Raw genomic sequence first — 23503 nt, 5'->3', positions numbered from 1 at the left:
AGTCACTTGCCTATAATCCGACTTCTTTTATCTAAGAAATTAGGTAACAATAATGATTTTAAGTAAGGGTTAACAGAAGGGTGTCAACAAGTCTCCCTTACCTCCATCATCGACTGTTTTGATTTAAAGAGAGGAAAATTCCAAAGAAACAATGAACAAGTCTCCAATTTTTTGTAAAGTTCAACCAGAGAGAAAAAAAGAAAAAAAGAGAAAAAAGAAAGGAGCTTATAAAAAAAAATTTATGCCCAGGAGACAGAGTCTATTAAGCCATGATATAGCCTATTATAATGACTCTAAGATGTCAGTCATTGTGAAACACACCATTGTTTTATGTGCTCCGAGAAAAAAAAATCGCCATGGTAAATTTTGTTGCTGTTCCCAATTTCTGTCCCCACATGCCTTCACAGCTTCACAGTGGGTAGAGCACACATCTGCACTCCATTGTCAGGCCTGCTCATGTGACTTGTTTTGGCCAATTGAATGTGAGTGGCTATGATAAAGACCATATGTGCTGGTTGGTTCTTGTCAGCTTGACATAAACTAGAGTCACCTAGGAATAGAAAACCTCAAATGAGAAAATGCTCCTATCAGACAAGCCAGTGGACATGTCTCTGGAGGCATTTTCTTGACTGATGGTTGATGTGGTAGGGTCTAGCCAACTGTGGACAGTTCTACCCTGGGCAGATGGTCCTATGTTGTACAAGAGTAGGCTGAGTAACATGGTAAACAAAAACAAGCCAGTAAGCCATACTCCTCCATGGCCTGTGCTTCGGTTCCTGCCTCCAGGTTCCTGCTTGAATTCTTGCCCTCGCTTCCCTCAGTGATGGACTGCGATGCAGAAGTGTAAGAGAAACAAACGCATTCCTCCCCAGAGTTGCTTTTGGTCATGGTATTTTGTAACAGAAACAGAAAGCACCCTATACCTTACCTTACCTTAATAGCTTTGTGTCAGCTTGTACAGTTTGAATCAGCTTTTGTACCTCCATCCAAAGAGTTCAAGATTGGGGTTAGTCTCGTCTGGGTTCTAAAAGAACATGTTAAATGCAGCCAAATCAACCACAGCAAAAGCCTGTGAATCCAAATCCAGGCACCACTGAAAGCTACTGAGATATAAATAATCACAAAAAACCACTACACTAATTAAACTATTATTTGCCATCAATTACAAGTTACACTTTGATTTCAGAGATATAAAAATGTGATCAAATTCATCTCTTAGACTCCATAGAATATCATATGTATCACTCATGTTGTATAACAGTACAAGATATATTCCAAGTTGCTTTGGTATTTACATATATGATGATGTAGCATTCATATTTATAATGAGAGTTTTCTTGATAAACACATTTCCTTTTTAGAATATCATATGCAACACTGCAATCTCAGGTCCCCACTGAAATGGAAAGCAGAACTAAATGGATGTGAAGTTCAAAGCCAAGAAGAAGGTTGGTTGTGGTTTTCTGACAGCTTTCATCTGCCCCCACTCCCCTACTAGCTCCTATGACTTTGGGCTTATATACCAAAGACCTTCCTCCTCTTTATCTCATGCCCCATAGACCAGAGGGTCAGAGGCAAGTGTTCTCTGGAGAAACCAGTGAAGTAAGGGAGAACAAATGGAGCTCAAAAGCTGGGGCAAAAGCACAAGGCTAAATGATTGAATGCGTGTGTGTAAAGTGAGTTTGCCTTCCTGCAAACTAGATGAAGAGTAATTATCAAGATAATAATATAATAACAATACTAATACTAACTGAGCAGAGCATCAACTCTATGCCTTGCACCATGCTGAATGATTTACATAAATTATATCATTTAATAAATACAATAGCTTTATTATTAGTGAACCTATACTGCTGAAAAGCCAATCATTGCCACAAACCACTCAAGAAACCAGTTACTTAGTTTCCTATTAGTCTACAGGCCGACGAGGCTTACTTGTTCTAGGCTGCGCCTTACTTGTTCTAGCCTTGCTGAGGCTGTGGCCTGCTCTGCCCAGGGCGTATCCTGAGTCATCTCAGCTCCATGTTTCGGATCCTTTTGCAGCAACCTGAGACATGGTCTTTCTCACGGTGCTGGTGGAAGTGCATGAAAGTAAAGGGAACCACAGGACGCCAGGCTTGGAATCAGCACTCATGTGAGTTCAAATCACATTGTGTTACCAAAGACTAGCATTGCTAGGGAAGAAATAATATTCTACCTCAAGGGAAATAGGAGTAAAAATTTGTCAAGCTAAAAAAAAAAAACAATAATTAATAAAAGCACTGTAAGGGGTGTAGGGATTTTATTTTTTTAGTTTTTATTCATTTTCTCTTTTTTTCTTTCTTTGTGTGTCTGGGTGTGTGTGTCTATTTCACACATAAAGAAACTAAGGCTCAGAAGACTAAATGACTTGCTCACAGACACAGTCGAGAAATGATGAAACCAGGATTTGAATTTTAGAGCCACTGCATTTGATTTTAGAGCCTTGGAGTTTAGCTTTTCTGTCTGACTTTCACAAACCAAACTCCAGAAGGTATTATTAAATAAATAAATAAATAAATAAGAGTAGCAATGCGATTTTGTGAAAAGAAATCAGACTCGAGGAAAATAAGTAGGCAAGATAAAACATTAACTATCTTGAGAGTCTAGTCAATGAAGATGTTTTCTCATTTGCTTTTCTGACTGCAAAGAGGTATAGTAGGAACCCACTGAAGGATGCAGCTTCTCTTATTTTTAGAATTCTTCCATACAAACATATTAACATTTTATCTGCTTAAACACTACCTTTGCTACTTATTTCTGTCCACCTCCTTTGAGAGGGAAACCTTATTTATTCTGATAATTATAAGTAACCTATAAAGTAATTACAAAGTGTCTCCTCGTTCAAACACTCGGGGACTGCTTTGGCAGCCACTAAATCAACATTAAAAACACTAAAAATGAAGTCCAATAAATAAAACACAGATTTAAGCCCTCAAAGGTAACAAATAGTTCAGTAAAGAAAGGAAAGAAATATGGAGGGAAGGAAGGAAGAAAGGAAGGAAGGAAGGAAAGAAGGCAAGCCTGAGGAGGCGTGGTTATAAAATATGAGAACCAAAGTATAAATATCACAAATAAGTCCTGTGGAAATGTTTTTAAGGAAGAGTATGGGGCAATCAATGAACAGATGGCGCCACACCCAGATTTCTGAAGACAGATGCTGGTCAGACCCATGCAGCATAGGGGTCCATAAGGTTCCTTCTGCTTCATACATCACAACACTTTTGTCTGTTGTTTTGCTTTGAGGCAGGATTTCTCTGTGTAGCCCTGGCTGTCCTAGAACTGGCCTCAAAATCAGAGATCCACCTGCCTCTGTCTCCCGAGAGCTGGGATTAAAGGAGTGTCGCCACTGCCCAGCTCCACTTTAATTTTTCAGTAGTTATTTAAGTGTTTATTTTCATGTGTTGCTGCGTGCATATGTTCACAGACATTTGCGTGGAGATCAGAGGGCGACTCTCAGGAACTGTTTTCCTCTTTCCACCTTGTCAGTTCCAGAGATGGAGCTCAACTCATGAGGCTTAATGCCAAGCGCTCAACCATTGAAAAATGACATTGGCCACCGCAACTACTTTAGTATTTTCTTCTTTCTCCAGTAGCGAAATAATCTAATGTCATGTGACAGAATCCTAGGCCAGTGTTGCACAAATATCCTGACCTACTGTGAGACCCATTTCTCTAGCCTGTTTATTATTAGTGACATTTCAAATTGCAGCTGCAGCAACTTACCTATGTCATAAGCATGAAGTCAGCCATCCTCCAAAATATGAAGCTGAATATTCATAAACCGAAGTAAGCAAATTATATAAAGACACTTCTGAAGCCGTTTGAATAGTAAGAATTTTGGTGATTTTGCTAGATATAATTGTCCTGGGGTTACTTCTTTTTTAAAAGCAGATCTTTATTTCTGAAATATTTATGTTATATTATTCAAGATTTGATTAACAATATTCCAACATTGTTGGGAAGAGGAATGCAAAATGCTGATAATTGCCCAAACTAAGGGCCTAGGGCTTGCTGCTCTATTTTTTCTTAGTTTCCTGTGAAGTTTAAAGTTTTCTACAATAGAACTGGGGAGATGACTCAGTGGTTAAGAGCACATATATCGCTCTTCCAGAGGACAGAGTTCGATTTCCAGCACCCATGTTAGGTGACTCACAACTGCCTGTAACTCTAGCTCTGGATAATCCAAAGCCTCTAATCTCCTTAGGCACCTGCACTCATGTGAATATATAAGCATGTATCTGATTTAGATCAAAATAAATCTTAAATAAAAGAAAAAATTAAACTATAACAAAAATTACATAATTATATACTATCTAATAAAAACAAGCAACAGCATGAGAAACCTAATTCAAAATCTCTCTTCAGGGCTACGATGGCTCAGCAGTTAGAGCATTTACTGCTCTCGCAGAAGACTGAAAAGACCGAGGTTCGGTTCCTAGCATTCACTGACAGCTCATATATCACCTGCAATTTCAGTCCCAGAGGATCCAACGCCCTCTCCTGACCTCCACAGGGCTCCTACATAAACGTGGTGCACATATATACACTCAGGCACACACACATGAATACATATAAAATATATAAATAAACACTTTTAAATGATATCTTTGATAATGAAGAATAATCTCTAAAACAATATTATAAAAAGTTAGCATGGTAGTTCATGATTGTAATTCTGGCACTTTGAAAGACAAGGCAGGAGGTTTATGGTGAGCTCAGTGTTAGCCTGGGCTACGTGGTGAGTTCCAGGTCAGTCTGGAATTTAAAAAAAGATGCCTCAAATTTTAAAAAGTTAAATTAAATTACAAATTTTAATCCTTATAAGTGGGAACAGTCTTAAAACAAAACTACGGTGACATCCAAAAGCATCACAGCATTTCAATTGTCTGTTCGCATCTATGTGCTTATGCTATGCGGGTAAATTGTATTATTTGTTCGGGAATTAAAAACAGCTGTCTTCCTAAAAGTTTAAGAAATAAAAGAGCTGCATATTCCCTTTTGGTTTGAAGGTAAAAAGCCTTTCCCTTGAATAATGGAGGCCATAGGAAGTTTGCATTATAAGCTTACACTATGCCAGCCACTGAACTAGGTTCCTTGTATTTGTGAGCTCATGCTAATCTTAATAATTGCCCATTGATAGTGCTCATTATGACTCTTCCCATTTTACCAATGAGAACACTACAGTACTGGTAGTTGGAGGCGTTTTCAACATTGCACTGCTAGTTAATTGCAAAGCTGGATTCAAGCACCAGGCATCTGGCTCCCATGTCTGACCTCCTAATCACCAAGCTCTGTCACCGTCCATGGAAAGAACAGCTTTTGTAGTTATTCTTTGTTTAGACTTGAGAGGCACAGTCTCTTTCATTCTTGGAAAAATAAAGTGACTCTTAGTGCTTTTGGCATCAGCGTATTCCTTTTATTTGGTTATGCACTTCAAACCAATTACTCCCAACATAGTCCTACAAGCCCTATAATGCTCAAGCATATTTCCTACAGATGTTTATTTATGGCATGATTTCAAAGAACAGGATACAGCAGAGTTTCTCTGGGCGATTCAAACAAGGACAGTCTTGAGAAAGAGCTCTGATACTATGACCGTTGACGGAGTCATCTCTTTTGCGTGGGATTCTGGGAATCAGCCTTACATGCTTTGCCCTCACCACCTGGTCTTCTCAAATGATCTTTTACAAATTCTTTGCGTCCCATCAAGTTGATATCACTGCTTCTCTATTAGCAATGTTAAAGGCGGAGTCCCTCTCCGTCTTGTGACTCTCTTATGTGTGAGCACAGTGTGCGTGCCTCATGCTCACAGAGGCCACAAGAGGGCACCAGATCCTCGGGGACTGGAGCTGCAAGCCACCACAAGGGTGCTGGGAACTGCCCTGGGGCTCTCTGCAAGAACAAGCTCTCTTATTAAACAATGCTGAGCCATGGGTATTTTTAGAAAGGAATTAGAGTGAGTACATTTCACTGAATTGGTCACTGAACTTATCAACAAAAAGCTTGATTGGCTTTTTCATAAATGTGTAAAAAGTGATTGCTTAGCATTAACTGATGTGGAATTTTTTGGTTTTGTGTGGTGTGTGTGTGTGTGTGTGTGTGTGTGTGTGTGTGTATACCCATGCTTGAAAGATTGTCCCATGTTAAAGAAAAAAATGTGTTTTAAGACAGAAGAAATTTGTTCATATCCTTTAGGGATTACATACTCTAGTATCAGTTGCTGATATGATGCCATGACACTGTATAATATGTATGTATGTATGTGTATGTATGTATGTATATATGTATGTATGTCCTAACTCCCCTTTACCTCATATTACATTCTATACAACAAAAGGAGGACACACACACACATATGAACTCACCAGAATTCTAGGAAATGGAGCTTTATCTATCTTTCTAAAAAGAAAGAAAGAACAGTGAAGGAGAGGAGTAAGGGAAGACGGGAAGACGAGGAGGGGAGGAAAGGGTGGAAAGGAGGGGAGGAAAGGGAACAACAGTAAAAAGGTAGATCAGCATTTAGAACAGTAGTCCCAACCTGCCTGTGTATTAGAAATTCCTGGAGAGTGTTGGAAAAATACTGGTACCGGGTCCTCAAGCCTAGAGACTGATTCAGATGGTGTGGTGACACAAAACTCCATTCAAACACTCTAAGATGGACTGTGTGGAGATAGGAACGGAGAATAAAGACTTAGTCCCTTGTTTTATTATTCATTCAATCGACCACAGATACTATATGGTACCAACAAAAGCAGTACTGAGCATTTGGGAGGCAGTGGCAAACACAGCAGCTAAAACTCACACTAGGTGGACTTGGGGATGTTTGTCTAGAATCCCCAGCACTTGAGAGGTAGAGGTTGGGGATCCAGAAGTTCAAGGTCATCCTTGGCTGTATAGCAAGCTCAAGGACAGCTACATGAGAATCTGTCTCAGACGAGCAAAGTGAAGCGTAGCACAATTGGATGCTCTCTGAAACCCTCCACGTAGACTTCAGATCTGAACCAAGGCTAATACTAAGATAAGGCTGGGGAGAGGGAAGTGAAGACTTTTAGAGAAGAAAATGATTCTAGGCACCAGTCTGCTAGTAAATTTTGTTTAAAATTGTTTCTGCACTTAAAGGGGCCCAAGGAACAACCTACTTTTGTTTTTACAGACGAGTAACTTCAAATTCAAGGAGCGAAATGATGGGCCTTCTGTCCGTGTAGTTATTCAGGACAGAGTTGGAAAACCCAGGTGGCTGGCCTTTCATAATACTGTCTATGTTCAAGTGAAAACCTCAGCGGCAATCTTCCCCATCCAAGTTTCTAAAGAAAATAGTTCCCTGGCAAGAGTCTTTGTAAAAGAAAGGACCAACTTCTCCTGTCGAGCTCATCCTAGTGTGAAATTAACTAGTAGGTCTGCTAGTCAGTTCCACACTGTGTGACTCTGTAGGAAGAGACACCAGAAAAGGGAACGAGGGTTTTGGTCCATTTCCTCCCTAAATAAAGTAGTTCTAAGGTCAAACACTTTGAACATTAGAAGGAAATGGCAAGAAAAGGTGTTGTAACTATGAGGGATGAGGAAGAGTTGTGAATTTAAACACTTTCCCCATATCTGCAAGGAGAAAATGCGGCCAGTAACCCAGTGAAAAGACAAAAACAGAGCCTTGAGTAACGAAGTTTGGCATACCAGTTTATCAGAAGAAGCCTGACACTATCCAGTTTTGAGATGATATGATCAACAGGATCACTCGTAAGTGGCGGATAAAGTATAAACTGGAAAAGCTGGCTGAAAAGTTGAATATTCACACACCCAAAAGCAGAATCCATTGTTAACCATAATCCTTTGCCATATGCACCTGGACACATTCATGAACCTGTTCATGATGGCATTCTTTTAACAGAAAAAAAGTCTGGAAACATGTTGGGGAAACGGTGTGGTGGACAAAGCATGTGCTGAGCAAGTGCTGAGGTTTGGATCCCCAGAAACCAGGGAAGGTGTCTGGAGGGCCTGACCTGCCATCCCAGTGCCCAGGAAGGGAGGCAGGACTCCAGGGGCAAGCTGCGTAGCTACAGTAGCCAAACTGTCAGGCTCTGGATCCAGAGAGGTTTTCTACCTAAGTAAATAAAGTGCAGAGTGATCAAAGACAGTCAACTTCCACACGAATATACACAATGTGCATATGCGACCATACAAATATGTGCCTTCATACATGAGAACATGCATATATATACATATATATATGTATGTGCACCACACACTATATACATACATGTGCATGTGTATACATGCACACACATATATTCGTTTAGGGAATATTTGGACTATATATGGAAGCAATTCAAATATTCTCCAACAAGCGAATGGAGAAAGTGAGTGTTGTCACCCAACGGCTGCTATTTAGCAGTGACGACGAGTGAAATGTCACTGTGCGCATTGTTACAGGTGAGTCTCAGCAAAACAGTGTTGAGTACATAGAAAGGATAAATTGTCACTAGCACGGAACTTCAATTTAAAGTTAAAAATAGCAAGTCAAATGATGGTATTTTTAGGAATACATATATTAATAAATAGTATTTTTAAAGAATGATAAATAAAAGACAAAGACAACTTCAGGGCAGAGTGGTAAAAGGAACAGAATTGAGAACGTCTCCGCAGAGAGCGTTGTTATTGCCAATATTCTATCTTGGGTTAGTAGCAGGTTCACTTTATTAAATGATATGAAGCTTAATAGATAATTGTGCCAGTTATTGCAATATAACAAATTATTTCATTATTTAGCAACTCAAAACAATAAACCTTTGTTATTTTTACATAATTAGGAAGGTCAGGAATCTGGGTGAATCTTACCTGGTTGTGTTTGGTTTGGGTGACTTGTCAGACAGGGCTTCAGGCCCTGAGGAGCTGGAAGATCTGCTTCTGAGATGGTTCATTTGTGTTGCTGTTGCATGCAGGCTTAGACATTACTATGTGGCTCTCTCCCTAGAGTTGTTTATGATGTGACTTCCCTAGGCAAAGTGTGTGTGTGTGTAGAGGGAACAGGGAAGATACACACACACACACACACACAGAGAGAGAGAGAGAGAGAGAGAGACAGAGAGAGAGAGAGAGAGATACCTAAGGTAGAAGCTTCAGATATCTATTGTTGTTTGAGACCGGGCCTCTCTGCATATCCCTGGCTGCTCTGGAAGTCAGTGCACAGACCAGGCTGGCCTCCCAGAGCTCTTCCTGCCTCTGCGCTCCAGGTGCTACGGTTAAAGGCATGGGTCATCACAATGCGCTTAAAAAGCTAACATTGGAAGGAAAATACCATCTTTGTGGATGTTACTGATTGCGAAGACTGGCCCTCGGTCAGTTTGGAAGAGTAATGTATGTGACTGCCAGGAGGCAGGAACCATTGGAACCATGAATGGGCCAGAGATAAAGCTATGTCAAGGAACACCAAGTGTCCCTGAACTTGGAAAACAAATGCACAAGTATATAAAACAAAGTAGACTTCGAAAGCTACACAACACAGGAGAGAGATGAGCTGACTCTTCCATTTTCCATTCCCCTCTTTGGCCAACTTATTTGACTTCCTTCTATTTGTGAAACAGAGATGAAGACACTTATTTGCAATTTATTTAATCTTTCTGGACATGGGGCGCATACCTGTAATCCTATCACTTATAAGGTTGAGGTTCCTGGCTTCTTTTGGGCCCTAAGGTGAATTCCTGATACTGTTATCTTATTCCAACACGCTTTAGTGTGCACCATTTTAAAATGTTGACATTTTTCTTACAGACCTACACCGATTAATAACCCCTTTGCAGTATTCGATATATCAAAAGCATATTCACATTGCTTTGAGTTTTTATAGTCAGCTCTTAGGGTGAGGTCCAAATAAGTCTGTAGGTTTCACGTGGTTAAAAAAAATTCATCTAGAGGAATCTCTTTACACTCTATCTTCTTTTCTCCTCGTCTTCTTGGAGAAACTCGTGTAGCTTGCCTATAGTTCTTCCGTGGGCTGGATTTGTTGGTTGGCTTCCCTGTGATGGCGTTTTAACTGTCATACTCTCCCCCGCAATTGTTAAAGATTGGGGACTAGAGAACTGATGGAATCGAGCTTCCATGATTTTAGATAAAATACCACTTAGGTGATGTGCACCTGGTGATGCCTACCTCTCATCAGGAGGCATGTGTGCGCGGACCTCCCTTCCCATTGGCAACCAGACAGAGCACCTGTTCCGAGGCTTTCAGCCCAAACTTTCCCCGCCAAAGTGCTCTGCCAGCCTCTCTCTGATGACCGACTGAAGCTTGAGTCAATGAATCTACAAAGGATTACAAAGTGGTGGTTCCCTAGTTCTACCCCTTCTTTTTTTATTCAGTGGAATTATTATTATTATTATTATTTTTTACCATGAAGAACCTTTTCTCATTCATCTAGGCAAGTTGGTTATCCCACTAATGGGGGCCTGTTCCCTGTTTTACATTCTCCCAAGCCACCTTTTGCTATGGCCATCTCCGTGGCTACCTGTTTCTCTAAACGTTACTCAGCAGCCCCTCTCCTCCTCACTGTGTCCATTTGCATAGATTTTGGACACGTATGCATCTCATTTTCTGCCTCCCCACAACCTTCTCTGCTTCCACGAGGTGGGGGATACATCTGCCTAACACAGATATGACACCCGGAGGTGTGAAGGAGCCCCCTGACAGGGAAACTTGGACCATCTAGAGGTGCAGGATGGTAAATAACTGCTCTCTTTGACATCAGCTGGCAGTGAGTGAGTGTATTCTCCGTGGCTGACGGCCTCATTGCCCACAGTGATGACTAACTCAAGAACATGCTCGTATTAACTCTCCTTGTTTCACTTTCCCTAGTTATCCACTGCTATTTCCTGAGACCACTGTCCAAAATCAACGGCCTAAAAAGTAAGCCCTTGTCTCAGACTCAGTTTTCAAGGGGGTAAGCCAGGCTAAGAGACCAGTAAATAGAATTCATACAGGAAAGGCAGAATAAACACTCAATTCCTTCATTCAACTGACAATATTCAGGTTACTGCTCAAGTTACATCTAGTTGTGCACTCACGAGCGCGTATGTAACCAACTAATTTCCATAAGTTATAGTTCTTACTATTTTCTGGTGCTCACATTGTCCCCCTCTCAACCCCTTTATGATGATGTCTTTGTTTCTTTGTCCTGCTCCACTAATCTTTTAGATTTAAGCAGCTTTCCTAATTTCTGGCACCACAGGTTATTTCAGGTTCATTACATACATTTTTTTTTTGTCCCAGCACACAATCTACTATTCCTCCAAAGCATCTCCTTACTTTTTGTTAAGTTACTTTATTTTTGGTAGTTTTATAAATGTATATAATGTATTTACATTCTATCCACCAGTCCCGTCCCTTCCCCTGTCCAACTAAAAGTACGCTTTCCCCCATACCTCGCTGAGTCCCACACTGATAGGCAAGCTGCTGGCTCTGTTCAGGTTTTATTCCTTTACTCCAGTGTCTTCACCTCTTCCACCCAGAGGGACCTGTAAAGCACCTGGTTCCCAAAGCACCCCAAGAGCCAAAGATCTTGTTCCCTAAGCACCCCAACTACCAAAGGTCAGCATTCTGATAAACTGTACACTGAGAAGACCTTTCCACCTGGGCCCACAACCAGTGTGCAAGAATTTTACAACCTCTTTACTCATTATAGAAAGCAGTGCCTCTCCCCCGAAAGAAAGCAATGTATTAAAACTAAGACACAACACTAAATATTCTTATACTATACAACTCTCACCACCCCTAGGCCTTCTTAAGGGATAAAGCAAGCAAATGTTTTTTTCAGTAAGTAGAAAATTTTCTTATTGAGATATAAGAAACATTTTTGAAAAGAAAAGTCATAAACTATTTCTAATTCAACTTTAGTATTATATGGCTTCTACTCACTCTGACAAATCCTCATTCCTAACAATTCTCCTATTTGTTTTTGTACATAATGTATGAGATTGTTTGAAAGTAATAGCCACTATATTTATGTGAGCAATAAGAATGAGACCTGCTCCTCCAGGGAATGTATTTTATGGGCAATATGTGGTGAAAACACCATTTTGTTAAATCATTTAGTTATTTACCTGGTATGGTTATGACACAGCAACTTAATATGCAGTTACATAATTTGCTTCAGTTAATTTTCAAATTTTAGGTACCATATTTTTCTTTTGTATTTCAAATTATTTTGAATACATAAAATGTATACATGATTCGAAAACCAAAGTCCTATAGTCAAGGATTATAGAATTATCAGTGTCTCCATGCTCATCTCTCTTCCTTCCTTCAGAATGTATGCCAACATAGATCCCTAGTTTACCTATGTATTTCATGCCTTGTAGTTTTTAATTTGATATACATCCTGAAAGCTATTTAAAGGGATAGCACTCATTTCTTTTCAGTTGTCACATTTCTCAAGATGAATGTATCTTAGTTTATTCAATTAGTCTACACTTTGAGATTGTTTGGATTATTTTCTATAAAGACAACACAGTAATGAGCAACTGCTTTAGTCATTTTGCACTGTGGACTAGGTTCTTAGGATTGATATTACTGGGTCAAAAGGCAAATGTGTATATAATACCGTATCTATTCGCTGTGCGCTGTATTCTCAGTGGCAGTGGGTGCAGTCCCTACTGCTCATAGGCTGTCAATCAAGTAGGTGGTCAAGCTTGGTACTGACTGCTTAGATCCCTTTATCATCCAGCTCCAAGGGAGAACTCTCTCAGGATAAAGAAGAGCCGATTGCACACACAGAGCTAGATGGGGGTTGCATTGTCTCTGTTTTTATTCACAAAATCATGAGAATGCTAATGCCCACAGCATCACCAACCTTGATTCTTGTATTTTCAAAGATTAGTTTCTTTTCAATCAAAGAAATATGGTCATAAAATCTGGTCTTGCATTTCTTTTTAAGGTTGGCTAACTGCAGAGAGCTGTCTAAGTTAAGACCACTTAGTGAGAAAGGATTCTGAGAGGAAACATGACCATCTTCTGCTAGTTCGCTGTCTTTGAAAAAATCCCATTACCAATCCGGAGTCTTTGTGTATGGCTGACTACAATCTTCAGAGTTTCTGATAGACTTTCCCTCGATGCTTTGTGGGAATAAACATCATGACTGGAGATACATTTTGCTTTTGATGTCTCTCATATCCCAGTGGGCTGGTTTGCCCTCCTGGGGACAGAGACTCAATGTTTAGAGACAACATATCTGGTTGTCTCAATTTGGAAAAGGTACTTCTGGGCATCTAGTGGGCAAAGGTGAGGGATGTTACTGAATATCTTGTAAGAATTAGGACAGATTTCTCTCCCCCTCAACCAAGAGTCAAAATGTCAATAATGCTGAGGTTGAGAAACTTTTGTATTCCTCCTTTATGAACACATATATGCACATTGTAAAGTAATTATTATCAGTGGCAAAGGTAGAATCTCAGACACACACCCTCCATGCTCCTGCAAAAATCACTAGCAATTCGGACATTCCTTTAGCTATAAAGATTTAAGGAAATATGTATTTATCTGGAGGATTAAAGAACAAATATATTTTAACCTTCTAAAACTGATTATCACTAGATATAATGTAAGCTTTTAGCTGTAAATAGAAAGGAAAGTGCTGGTTATTTAAAGAAAATGGGATCAGAAGTCCCACGAATAATCAAAAACCTGGTTAATAGAGTATGACCAGAGAATAATGTACTTGGCTTCTGTGGAGAAATTAATGTACACGCTGTGAATTGTTATTAAGGCAAATGAAGGAAAAGTTACTCTTAAGGTACCATGAGCTCAAAGAAACAGCCTCAAGTTCATAATATATCACACACAGTCTCTCTCTCTCTCTGGATTTTCATGACTTCTTTCTCCTTGGACAACCCAGAAGCTCAGGCTTTGGTACTTTTTAGAATGGTAAAATGCTTCACTTTTTACATTTATTTTTACATAGTAACAGACCTGGATTTTATTGCAATGAATGTATCTCTTACACAGAAACTATTTTCAAAATTCAGTTTACCTCCCTTGTGGGGAGACTGTTTTTAAATGCAATTTACCTCCAATAAAATGTACTCCTAAGTTTTATCTATACTGATTTTTTGTAAATAACATAGAATTTTTATTTTTTTATACAGGGTCTCACTATGGTGCCCAGTCTGGCTGGCCTGGAACTGGTTATGTAGACCAGGTTGCCCTTGAACTCAGAGACCCTTGAGCCTCTACCTCCTGAGTGCTGGCAAGCACCACTATGCTAGCTCTAAGAGAGAAATTTAAAATCACAGGAGATTTGACATTCAAAGAGATCTGCAGCTAAACCTTCTGTAGATGAAAACATTTTCTTTTATAGTCCGAACAATTTCTGCCTTTTAAATCTTAATTTTATATGCAGTTTAAAAGCCTAGTTTATTTACGTGATGTGAACTTAAAATATCAACTATTAATTTTGAAAGCCTGAGTTTAAAAAACTATTCCTGATTGTAAGATGTAGGTAACTAGACCTTTAGTGTTTTTACTTATCTTAATTTAATTTTTTTTATGGCAATGGAGAGAACCTAGGGTTTTGAGTAATTAGAAAGGACAAGATCATAGACATACTTAACGTAGGTAGCACTAATGGAGCAGAGTGGCCCTATCTGTAATCCCAGAATTTGAGAGGTGCATAAGGATCAAAAGTTATGGGTCAGTCTCTGCTACAAAGAAAGCCTCAGGCTCCTGTGGCCTGTAACAAAAAGTTCCATCCAATATTGAAATCATCGCCACACTGGCAATAATCTTTTAGCAATGAGAAGAAATTTTGGTGGCATATTACTTAATGTTTTGGTTAAGAGTGTGTATTCAAATCAGCAAGTTGTCTGGTAGGTGGCTCAAAGAAAAGCACTAGCCTAACCTTCGTGCATGAAGCCTGGGTTCACACTCTTGCTTAAATTGACCATAGTAATTTACAATTTGTCTGTGCATCAATCAGTTTTCCCAAAATGCAGGGAATAGTAGTATCTTGAAAATGCAACAAAAGATTAAGAGGGCAAATATGTGAAATGCAGTCAGGCCAGTGAATTTTCCATCCTCACAGCATCCTTGTGCAGAAGGCAAAGTTGCTTCTGTCTGGGTTTTTCACAGGAGAAACCTGGGGACACGTCGGCCTGAGCTGAGGGGACCGAGCGATTTGCGTCCCAGCTCTGCGGGGGTCCGCGGAGCACACGTCTCCCAGCCGGAGGGGCGGCCTCCAGCGCCCTCGCCCCCCACCCCAGGGCCTAAGGCGGACAGAAGCGAAGAGCGTCCCCGCCAGCCCGAGCCGGTCCCACGACCTCACTGCAGACGCCGGCTCCACTCATGACACATATTTATTTACATAAGCTTCACTCTGCGCTGGGCCGGGGGAAAACGCTCTGGCGACCCCGAATCCTTCCAGCTCCAGGGTTAGAAAGCAGGCTGGAGAGCCTACCGCATCCCCGCCGGGAGGGACACTGAAGACCAAGTCAGAAGCTTCCAGGCGTTCCCTCGTACCACGGCCGCCGCCAAGCCCCGCCCCTTTGGGGGCGGTCCCAGTGGTGCCGTAAAGTAAGGCGTACTCTTTGCCGCTCATCAGCCCGCCCCTATCTGTACGGCAGGCCGTATTCCATGCCTCCAATATGGTGTCCCCCATGTAGCCTGCGGCTGTAGCTCTACCACAGGTGGCCAGTGTAGTTTTTGGACTGCGGCTGAGGTCCCGCCAGTTTGGTTTGCAGAAGCAGCAAACTTTAGTTCCGGTTACGACTCCGGAAAGCCACATTTCTCCGAGAGTCTGGAATCGCCGTTGAGTTTTAGAATCTGAAAGTTCCTCCTCAGCCCTTGTTCGTTTCCTGTGCCATCTCTGGATACCTTCCCCAGGTCCCCGACCCTCTCAGACTCACACTATGAGCCTTCGGAAGCTGCTGTTGAGCCTGTCCGGTTATCTCGGGGCGGCTGGTCCCCCACGTCGCCAGTGGTGGTGCTCCAGGGCCCCCGACACCATCTCAGTAGTCTCCTGGCGTGCCCACTCCTCCAGGTCTCCAGCCCATTGGAACCAGGTGGTGTCCGAGGCAGAAAAGATCGTGGGCTATCCCGCTTCCTTCATGAGCCTGCGCTGCCTGCTGAGTGACGAGCTCAGCAACATCGCCATGCAGGTGCGGAAGCTGGTGGGAACTCAGCATCCTCTGCTTACCACTGCCAGGTGAGCGACCCACTGACCCACCCGTACCCACGCGCCTTTTTTATTGTTGTTGTTCTGATATGGTCAGGACACTCGTGCTAACTCTGTTCCTGGCTAGTTCTTTTTATTACCCGTGCCCAGTTGTCTTTTTTTTTTCTTTTTCTTTTTTTCTGTTTAGAACACGCGTGCTAGCTCTGGGCCTGGCTAATTCTTTTATCCCTTCTTTCCTTTTACCTTTTTAGACATTCTTTGATGTCTTTTTTAAAAGAAAAACATTATTCTGTTTGGCTCAGCTCAGTGGATAAATGGTTTTCTTAAGAGAAAACCTTGGGGGTGTTTTTTACAGTTTCGCGTAACTATTAGAGGTGCAGATGCTTCTGTGAAGATATCAATCAGAGACTGTATTTTAGTCACATTTAAGATGTGAGATTTTTAAAAGCGCAATAGATCAATTTTCATTTCCTCACTATTAAAGTGCTCAGCTACAGAAAGATTAAGACGGGAGAGACAGACCGACAAAGTAGACAGCTCTTAACAAATATTCAGGTATAGCTCTATTCAGGTAGAAGTCGTTATCCTCATGAGGCTTTTAACCTCTTGATGCTGGCCCAGCGTTAAACCTGCCCTTAGGATTAAAAAAAGAAAAGAAAAAACTTTATTATTTAAAAAACAACTCATACCTCGTGATTTGTAGCTTATTTCAAACATAAAGAGAAGTTGCTAGATGGGAAGATGTCTTTGCCGGTACAATGCCTGCTGTGGAAGCATAGCCACCTGGAATGGTCTCCGGCAACCATGTCAAAAGGCTGGAGGCTTGTAATCCCAGCACTGAGGATGTAGAGGATGTAGGAATCCATGGGGATTCCTATGGATTGCTGGTCGGCTAGTCTAGCTAAACCAGTAAACTCTGGGCTAAACAAGAGACCTTGTCTCAAACTCCGTAGTGGGAAAGAAAACAATACAGTTGGACATAAAGATGGGAGGTGGGATTGTTCAACACCATTAGCTCTTAGAGAAATGCAGATTTCCGTCACCGTGAGATGCTCTCACATGCTTATGAGAAGGAATGAAATAAGCACTGGCGATGCCGCAGTCTGGTGAAGAGACAGAAGAAACAGATTTTGCACGCATTGCTTATAGGGATGTATATTAGTATGACCAATCTTGGAAAATGGCAGTTTCTTTTAAGATTAAATATAGTTTATACATTTCATTGATCCAACTCATAAACATTTATCCCAAAGAAATAATCATGTCAATATCAGAACCTATACAGGGATGTTTATAATGTTAAAAGTTGGCTGTAAGTTTGCCAAAGTCATGTCAGCAAAGGGTTGATAATTAAGAGGAAGTTACTTTCAGCATGGGTACTTGGAATAGTCCCAACCAGAGCAACCCAATGCCATTCATTGGTGAATCGTTGACCAAACTGTAATACATATAACAATACATTTTACACCATTTGTATTTATTTATAGTACATTTATAAAATGCATTTATAATACATAAAACACCATATTTGGTGGAGCTGAAGAGATGTCTGAGTCATTAAATTGCCTACAATGCAAGCTTGAGCACATGAGATTAATTCCAAGTACCCACCAAAAAGCTGGCACCAAGAGTTGTATAAATGGATTTTGTAACCTGAGTGTTGAGGTGCAATATGGAGACAGGCCAACCCTTTGATCCCAATGACCAACCAGCCTATATCATTAATGAGTTCAATGAGATACAAATTGAGTTCAGCGAGTTCAGTGAGAGACTGCGTGTCTCCGAGTATAAGGTGGAGCAAGATCAGGGTAGCACCCAGTGTGCACACCTCTTGCCTCCACATGTGTACGCATCTATTTGAACATATATGTGTCTTCACAAACACAAACACTACTTTTTATTTTAAAATTAGGAGTCACCATGTGACTCAGCTATTCTACTTCTGAATATATTTCCAAAAGACTTTAAAACAATCTCAAATAGTTACATATTTAAGTTTATAGCATTGTTTACAATATCCAGAAGGTAGAACAGCTCATGCGTTCATCAGTGGTGAGTGCATCAGTGAAATGCAGTTTATACATAAATGGAATGTTAATCAACCTTGAAAAAAACAACTGCATATTTTACAACAGATGAACCTTGAGACTGTCTGCTAAATGAAGTGAACAACCCATAAACGTGCATACTGTGTGATTCTGCTTATGCGAGCATCACAAGTAGTCAAACTCAAGAGGAAAAGGGTAGAAGCTGAAGAGCAGTTATGCTAGCACTACACAACTGTAGACACTTCGGTGAGGACAGGTTATGCATTTAATCAAAGGATGTTTATTTGGTGTTTTTGAAGACAGGGTTTCACACTCTTGCTCTGGGTGGCCTAAAACTCTCAGTGATCCGTACACTTGCCTCTGCTTCCTGAGTGCTGAGATTAAAGCCACCATACCCAGCTTTCTAACAGTAGTTTTTTTTAAATTTTTTTAAAAGAGGTCCACAGATTTATATTATGTATAATTCCATTTATACAATGTGGTTTTTTAATACTATTATTATTTTGGTCAATTTGACACAAGCTGGAGTCATCTGGGAAGAAACCTCAATTGAGAAAAATGCCCCTATTAGATTGGCTTGTAGGCAAGACTATGGCACATCTTCGTGATTAATGATTGATGTGGGAGGGCCGAGCCCACTGGGTGGTCCCACACCCTGTGCAGGTGGTTCTGGGTTGTATAAGAAAGAAGGCTGAACAAGCCAGTGTGAGCAAGCTAATGAACAGCAGACATCCATAGTCTCTGCATCAGCTCCTGCCTCCAGGCTCCTGCCTTGGCTTCCCTCAGTGGACTACAACTGGGGAATGTAAGCCAAATAAATCATTACTCAGTAAGTTGTCTTTTGTCAGTGTTTTATCACAGCAATAGAAGCCAAACTAGCATTTAAATCATTAAAAAAAATGCCCAAATTGTAGAGATGGCAAACAGTTAAGTGTTTCTAGTTAGGTGGCATTGTTGGGAGCAGGGAGGAATAAAACGATGAAGAACTGGATCATGTTGATGGGCCACTTTGGAGTCTTGTGACGGTGGCTACATGAGTTTAGACAAGCTGGACAAACTGACACAAGATTGAGAAGCTGCTGAAAATGAAAACAGAATAATGTTGATTTAGGGTAGTTGTATTATGTTGCAAGTATAATACATTAATAATTTTGTCACTGTTGAGTGAAGCTGTGTCCAAGGTACAAAGAACTCTATCCTATCTTTGCAACTTGTTGTCTATAATTATTTCAGTATTAAGAAAAAAAACTTAGAGATACATCACTTCAAATTGAGGCGTAGTGAGAATGGAATGGGACTAGGAGGGAGAAGAGAAGGGGAGACCGTAGACTTGTGTTTCTAATTTCAGTTCTGTAGGTACACAGCATATGACACCAACAACTCATTTCACTTTTCTGGGTTTTCAGTCTCTAAACAGTGAAATAAGGGTTTTCCCAAGATGATTTCCAATGGCGTTGCCAGTCCTAAAAATCTGAAAACTTCTGTTTGACCTGGATTTAGTTTGTAGGAAAGCCCTTCTCAGTGAAAAAAATCGAATGCAGTGGTGCAGTGAATATGGTTCTTCTGCCACAATTTAAAAATCTGAAAAGCAGTCGGACGTTGGTGGTGCACACCTTTAATTCCAGCACTCGGGAGGGAGAGACAGGTGGATCTCTGTGAGTTTGAGGCCAGCCTGGTCTACAGAGTGAGTTCCAGGACAACCAGGGCTGTTACACAGTGAAACCCTGCCTTGAAAAACCAAGAAAATAAAACTAAACAAAAAAATGTGAAAGCTCAGAAAATAATGTATTTTTCAGACTCATAACCTAACTTTAATGGATATGAGACTTTTATTCATATACCTTTTATTCATTCCAGTGAATGTGAATTTTCATTTTGTTGCAAAAATATTAATGTTTGACTATAGATCTGCTTAGTCTTGCTGGAGTATAGAATTAAAGCACCTTACTAAATTCAAAAAAAGAGTTACATTCTGAAAGATACTTGTTTCAGAGGTGTGGTGGTTTGAATATGGCCCCTACAGGCTCAGATATTTGAATAGTCATCAGAGAGTGGCATTATTTGAGAAGGATTAGGAGGTGTGGCTTTTTTTTTTTGAAGAAAGTGTGTCATTGGGGATGGACTTTGAGGTTTCCAAAGCTCATGCTAGGCCTGTAGATTTGGATGTAGCTCTAAGCTCTTGCCCTAATGTCGCGAGTGCTGATGTGTTCTTGCCACACTTCCCACCATGATGGTGAAAAAGGTCAAACAAACTGGAGCAACTGTCAACTAGCGATAGCCTAAATGCTTCTGAGATCTAGTGGGCAGTACTTAGTGGTTTAAAAGATGGCACAGATGCCTCTTGCTGTGAGACTGCTCAAAGTGTTGTGTAAATGTGGCTGGCTTCTTTGAGTGATGTGGCTTTATTTCCTTGGATTATTCTGGACAGATTGGGCTTTTAGGATTAAAAATTTGTTTAAATACAAATTTGTTTGCCCTTTTGCTTTTGCCTTCAGAACACTCTGCCCTCTAATAGATTCAGATAGGTGGGATTCATTAGTATGCTATTATAGGAGAAAAGTATATCTGTAGTCTCTTAGGGGCCATTGATTCCTTAGAAAAGACAGCTTGTTCCACTCCACTTTAGTTACTTGGCTGTCTAGAGAACCCATTAGTTTTTTTTTTTTAAATTTGTTTGTTTTGTTTTATTTCTTTTTGTTTGTTTTTTTAATATGGTGAAATTCTTTAGCATTCTTTCAATTTGTTATTAGAAATTTAATTTTAGTCTTCCATGTTTATGAAAGACCCTTTCTAGATTCAGTTCTGTAATTACTGACTAAAAAGCTTTATTACTTACAAAGAACTTTTCTTGGATGACTAGGAGAAAATTATAAATTTTAATTCATTCCACAAATATTTGAGGTTCTCTGGGCATGGGGTGTACAAACATGAATAAGACGCAGTTGTTGCCATCCAGGAATTCATGAGAGATGCAGTGAGCTGGTGCTCCGGACTCAGCCTGGCTTTGCACTCTGCTCCCCGCCCCCGCCACCACTGAGCTGTGCTCTCAGGCAGTTTACTGTAGCTCCCTGTGCCCTGGCCTGGGTAAGAGTGGCACTTAAGTCAGGGTTTCATGGGAATAAATGAGTTACTATAGATCAAGTATTTAGAACAGTGCCTGGCACATAGCTGATCTCCAAATGGTAGCAGCTGTCGTTGCTATTGGAAATCTGTTTCAGCGGGAACACAAGCCCAGCTCAGAGTGCCTGGAGAGAAATGTAGCATGTGTGACTAGTGTGCCGAACAGACAAGCAGAAAAAGATGTCTTTCTGGTGAAACTGAAGATTTCTAAAGGGGAAGTGACCTGAAAATTGGCTTGTGTTGGATGAGAAGGAAATAACTGAAGCAGGAAAATATAGACACAAGAATTGCTTGGAAAATCTAGGAAAATTTGTCGTGATATAGGGTAAACATGGAATGAGATGAAGCAAAAGAAGAGACCACAAATGTCTGCTCCATGATGCAGTAAGTAATGATGGGCTGTAGACTTGCTCCTCTACTGCAAATAACCAGAAAACTGGACAGAGCATAAGCAACAACATTTCATTGCTAAACACTCCTGTTTGTAACTTCTCTTAGATAGGTTTCTATTGCTAAAACACCATAAGCAAAAGCAATTTGGGGAGAAAAGGGCTTATTTCAGCTTACAAGTTACAGCCCATCATGAAGGGAAGTCAGGGCAGGAACTCAAGTCGGAACCTAAAACAAAAGCCATGGAGGGGTGCTGCTTACTAGCTTGCTTCTCATGACTTGCTCAGCCTATTTGCTTGCTTGTCTTTTCCTTTTTGTTTTTTTTTGAGATAGGGTATCAGTGTGTAGCCAGCTTTGAACTAATGGAGATCTGCCTGCCTCTGCCTCCTGAGGATTAAAGGCTGAACCACCACACCTGGCTCAGCCTGCTTGTATAATTTAGGACCGCATGCACAGGTGTGACACTGTTTACAGTGGTCTGGGTTCTCCAACATAGTTATTAATCAAGAAAATACCCCACAGACTTGTCTACAGGTAATATGATGGAAGCATTTTATTAGTTGAGGTGCCTCTTCTCAGATTGACAGGAAACCATTCAGGACAGGCTTGCCCACTGCACCGACACAAAGCAGTTTATTTACCTATATGTTGTACACGAACATTGAGACTGTCTTTAGTTTTTGGCTACTGTTAGTGAAATGTCTGTGAACCAAATAAAGTTGATTAAGAGAAAAAGGAGAAGTTGAGGACAGATTTTTAAGGTGATATTTATATTTCTTTAAGAAGATATAACCTTAGCCGAGTGTTGGTGATGCATGCCTTTAATCCCAATACTTGGGAGGCAGAGGCAGACACATCTCTGTGAGTTTGAGGCTAGCCTGGTTACACAGAGAAACCCTGTCTCAAAACTCAACATAAATAAAATAAAAGAAGATATAATCTTTTCCCACTGTCAGTAAGAGCTCTATGATAAGATGAGGCCTTTAAAAAGCGGCTTTAACAGTTGTGGAGATCATAAATTGTAGAAAAGATAAGCTGGGTGCAGGGAGACCTAGAAGACTGCTTCATTAATTTCTTTCTTAGCTGCTAGTTCAATGTGTTCCCTAATGGCCAGGTTCTGTGCTTACCATAGAGAATATAAAACCCACCAGATACCATGTCAGTCACATTGGCCTACTCCTAACCAAGATTTCTAGTTAAATAAAAGACATATAAAACTGTCAGTGCAATAAAATATTTCATACATGTTATGATTAAAACGTGGGACACAAGAAAGACGAGTGGTTCTGAGCTCAGGGATAATGGATAATGTACTGAGAAGTCCTAGGTTCCTGAGTATTGACATTGAGATGCTGTTGGGGACCGTGGGGTAGGAATTTAGGCAGTAGCTGTGGAAATGAAGAGGAAAGAATGGGTTCAAAGTACTTTCGTGAAGTGGGGCTGAGAGAACTTGATGATTATAGAGAACAAATCTGAAGTAAGCTAAGTAGCTGTTCCTTGAGGTAGCAGGGCTATTTGCAGGGGAGGATGTTTGGAGAGCACAGAGAAGAGTTTATGTCCTTACTGAAGTGTTCATGCCATGATGAGATGTCTAAAACGCAATCAGACGTGGATCAGGTATTGATAAGGAAGGTCGACACCAGAGCCACAGCAGGAAGTGCTCTGCCGGGTAAGACTGAAAGCTCAGGGTTTCTAGTCTCTCAAGGATAGTACTTAGGATTGTGTCAACATGTTTTAGTTATAAACAAATTGACTTGGGATAACTAGACAAGGAGGA

At 40.6% G+C, this 23503-nt stretch overlaps 1 protein-coding gene across 3 annotated transcripts in view; it reads left to right on the top strand.

Moving 5' to 3' along the window:
* The first annotated feature begins 15607 nt into the window (after nt 1-15607).
* Pdss2 (decaprenyl diphosphate synthase subunit 2) overlaps nt 15608-23503 on the top strand; it is a 229543-nt gene continuing 221647 nt past the window's right edge. Inside the window, exon 1 of one of the 3 annotated variants that reach the window (XM_048425161.3) lies at nt 15608-16198. In XM_048425161.3, the coding sequence (XP_048281118.3) occupies nt 15903-16198 (296 nt within the window). In that variant the 5' untranslated portion in view covers nt 15608-15902. The remainder of the gene's footprint in view (nt 16199-23503) is intronic. The other 2 variants (XM_048425159.3, XM_048425160.3) reach the window with 2 other exon arrangements.

The sequence above is a fragment of the Myodes glareolus genome, chromosome 1 (assembly GCF_982192425.1).
Source record: "Myodes glareolus chromosome 1, mMyoGla1.1, whole genome shotgun sequence".
Classification (NCBI taxonomy): domain Eukaryota; kingdom Metazoa; phylum Chordata; class Mammalia; order Rodentia; family Cricetidae; genus Myodes; species Myodes glareolus.
Note: the sequence above shows the minus strand (reverse complement) of the source record. Positions and strands in the feature narration are given on the sequence as shown.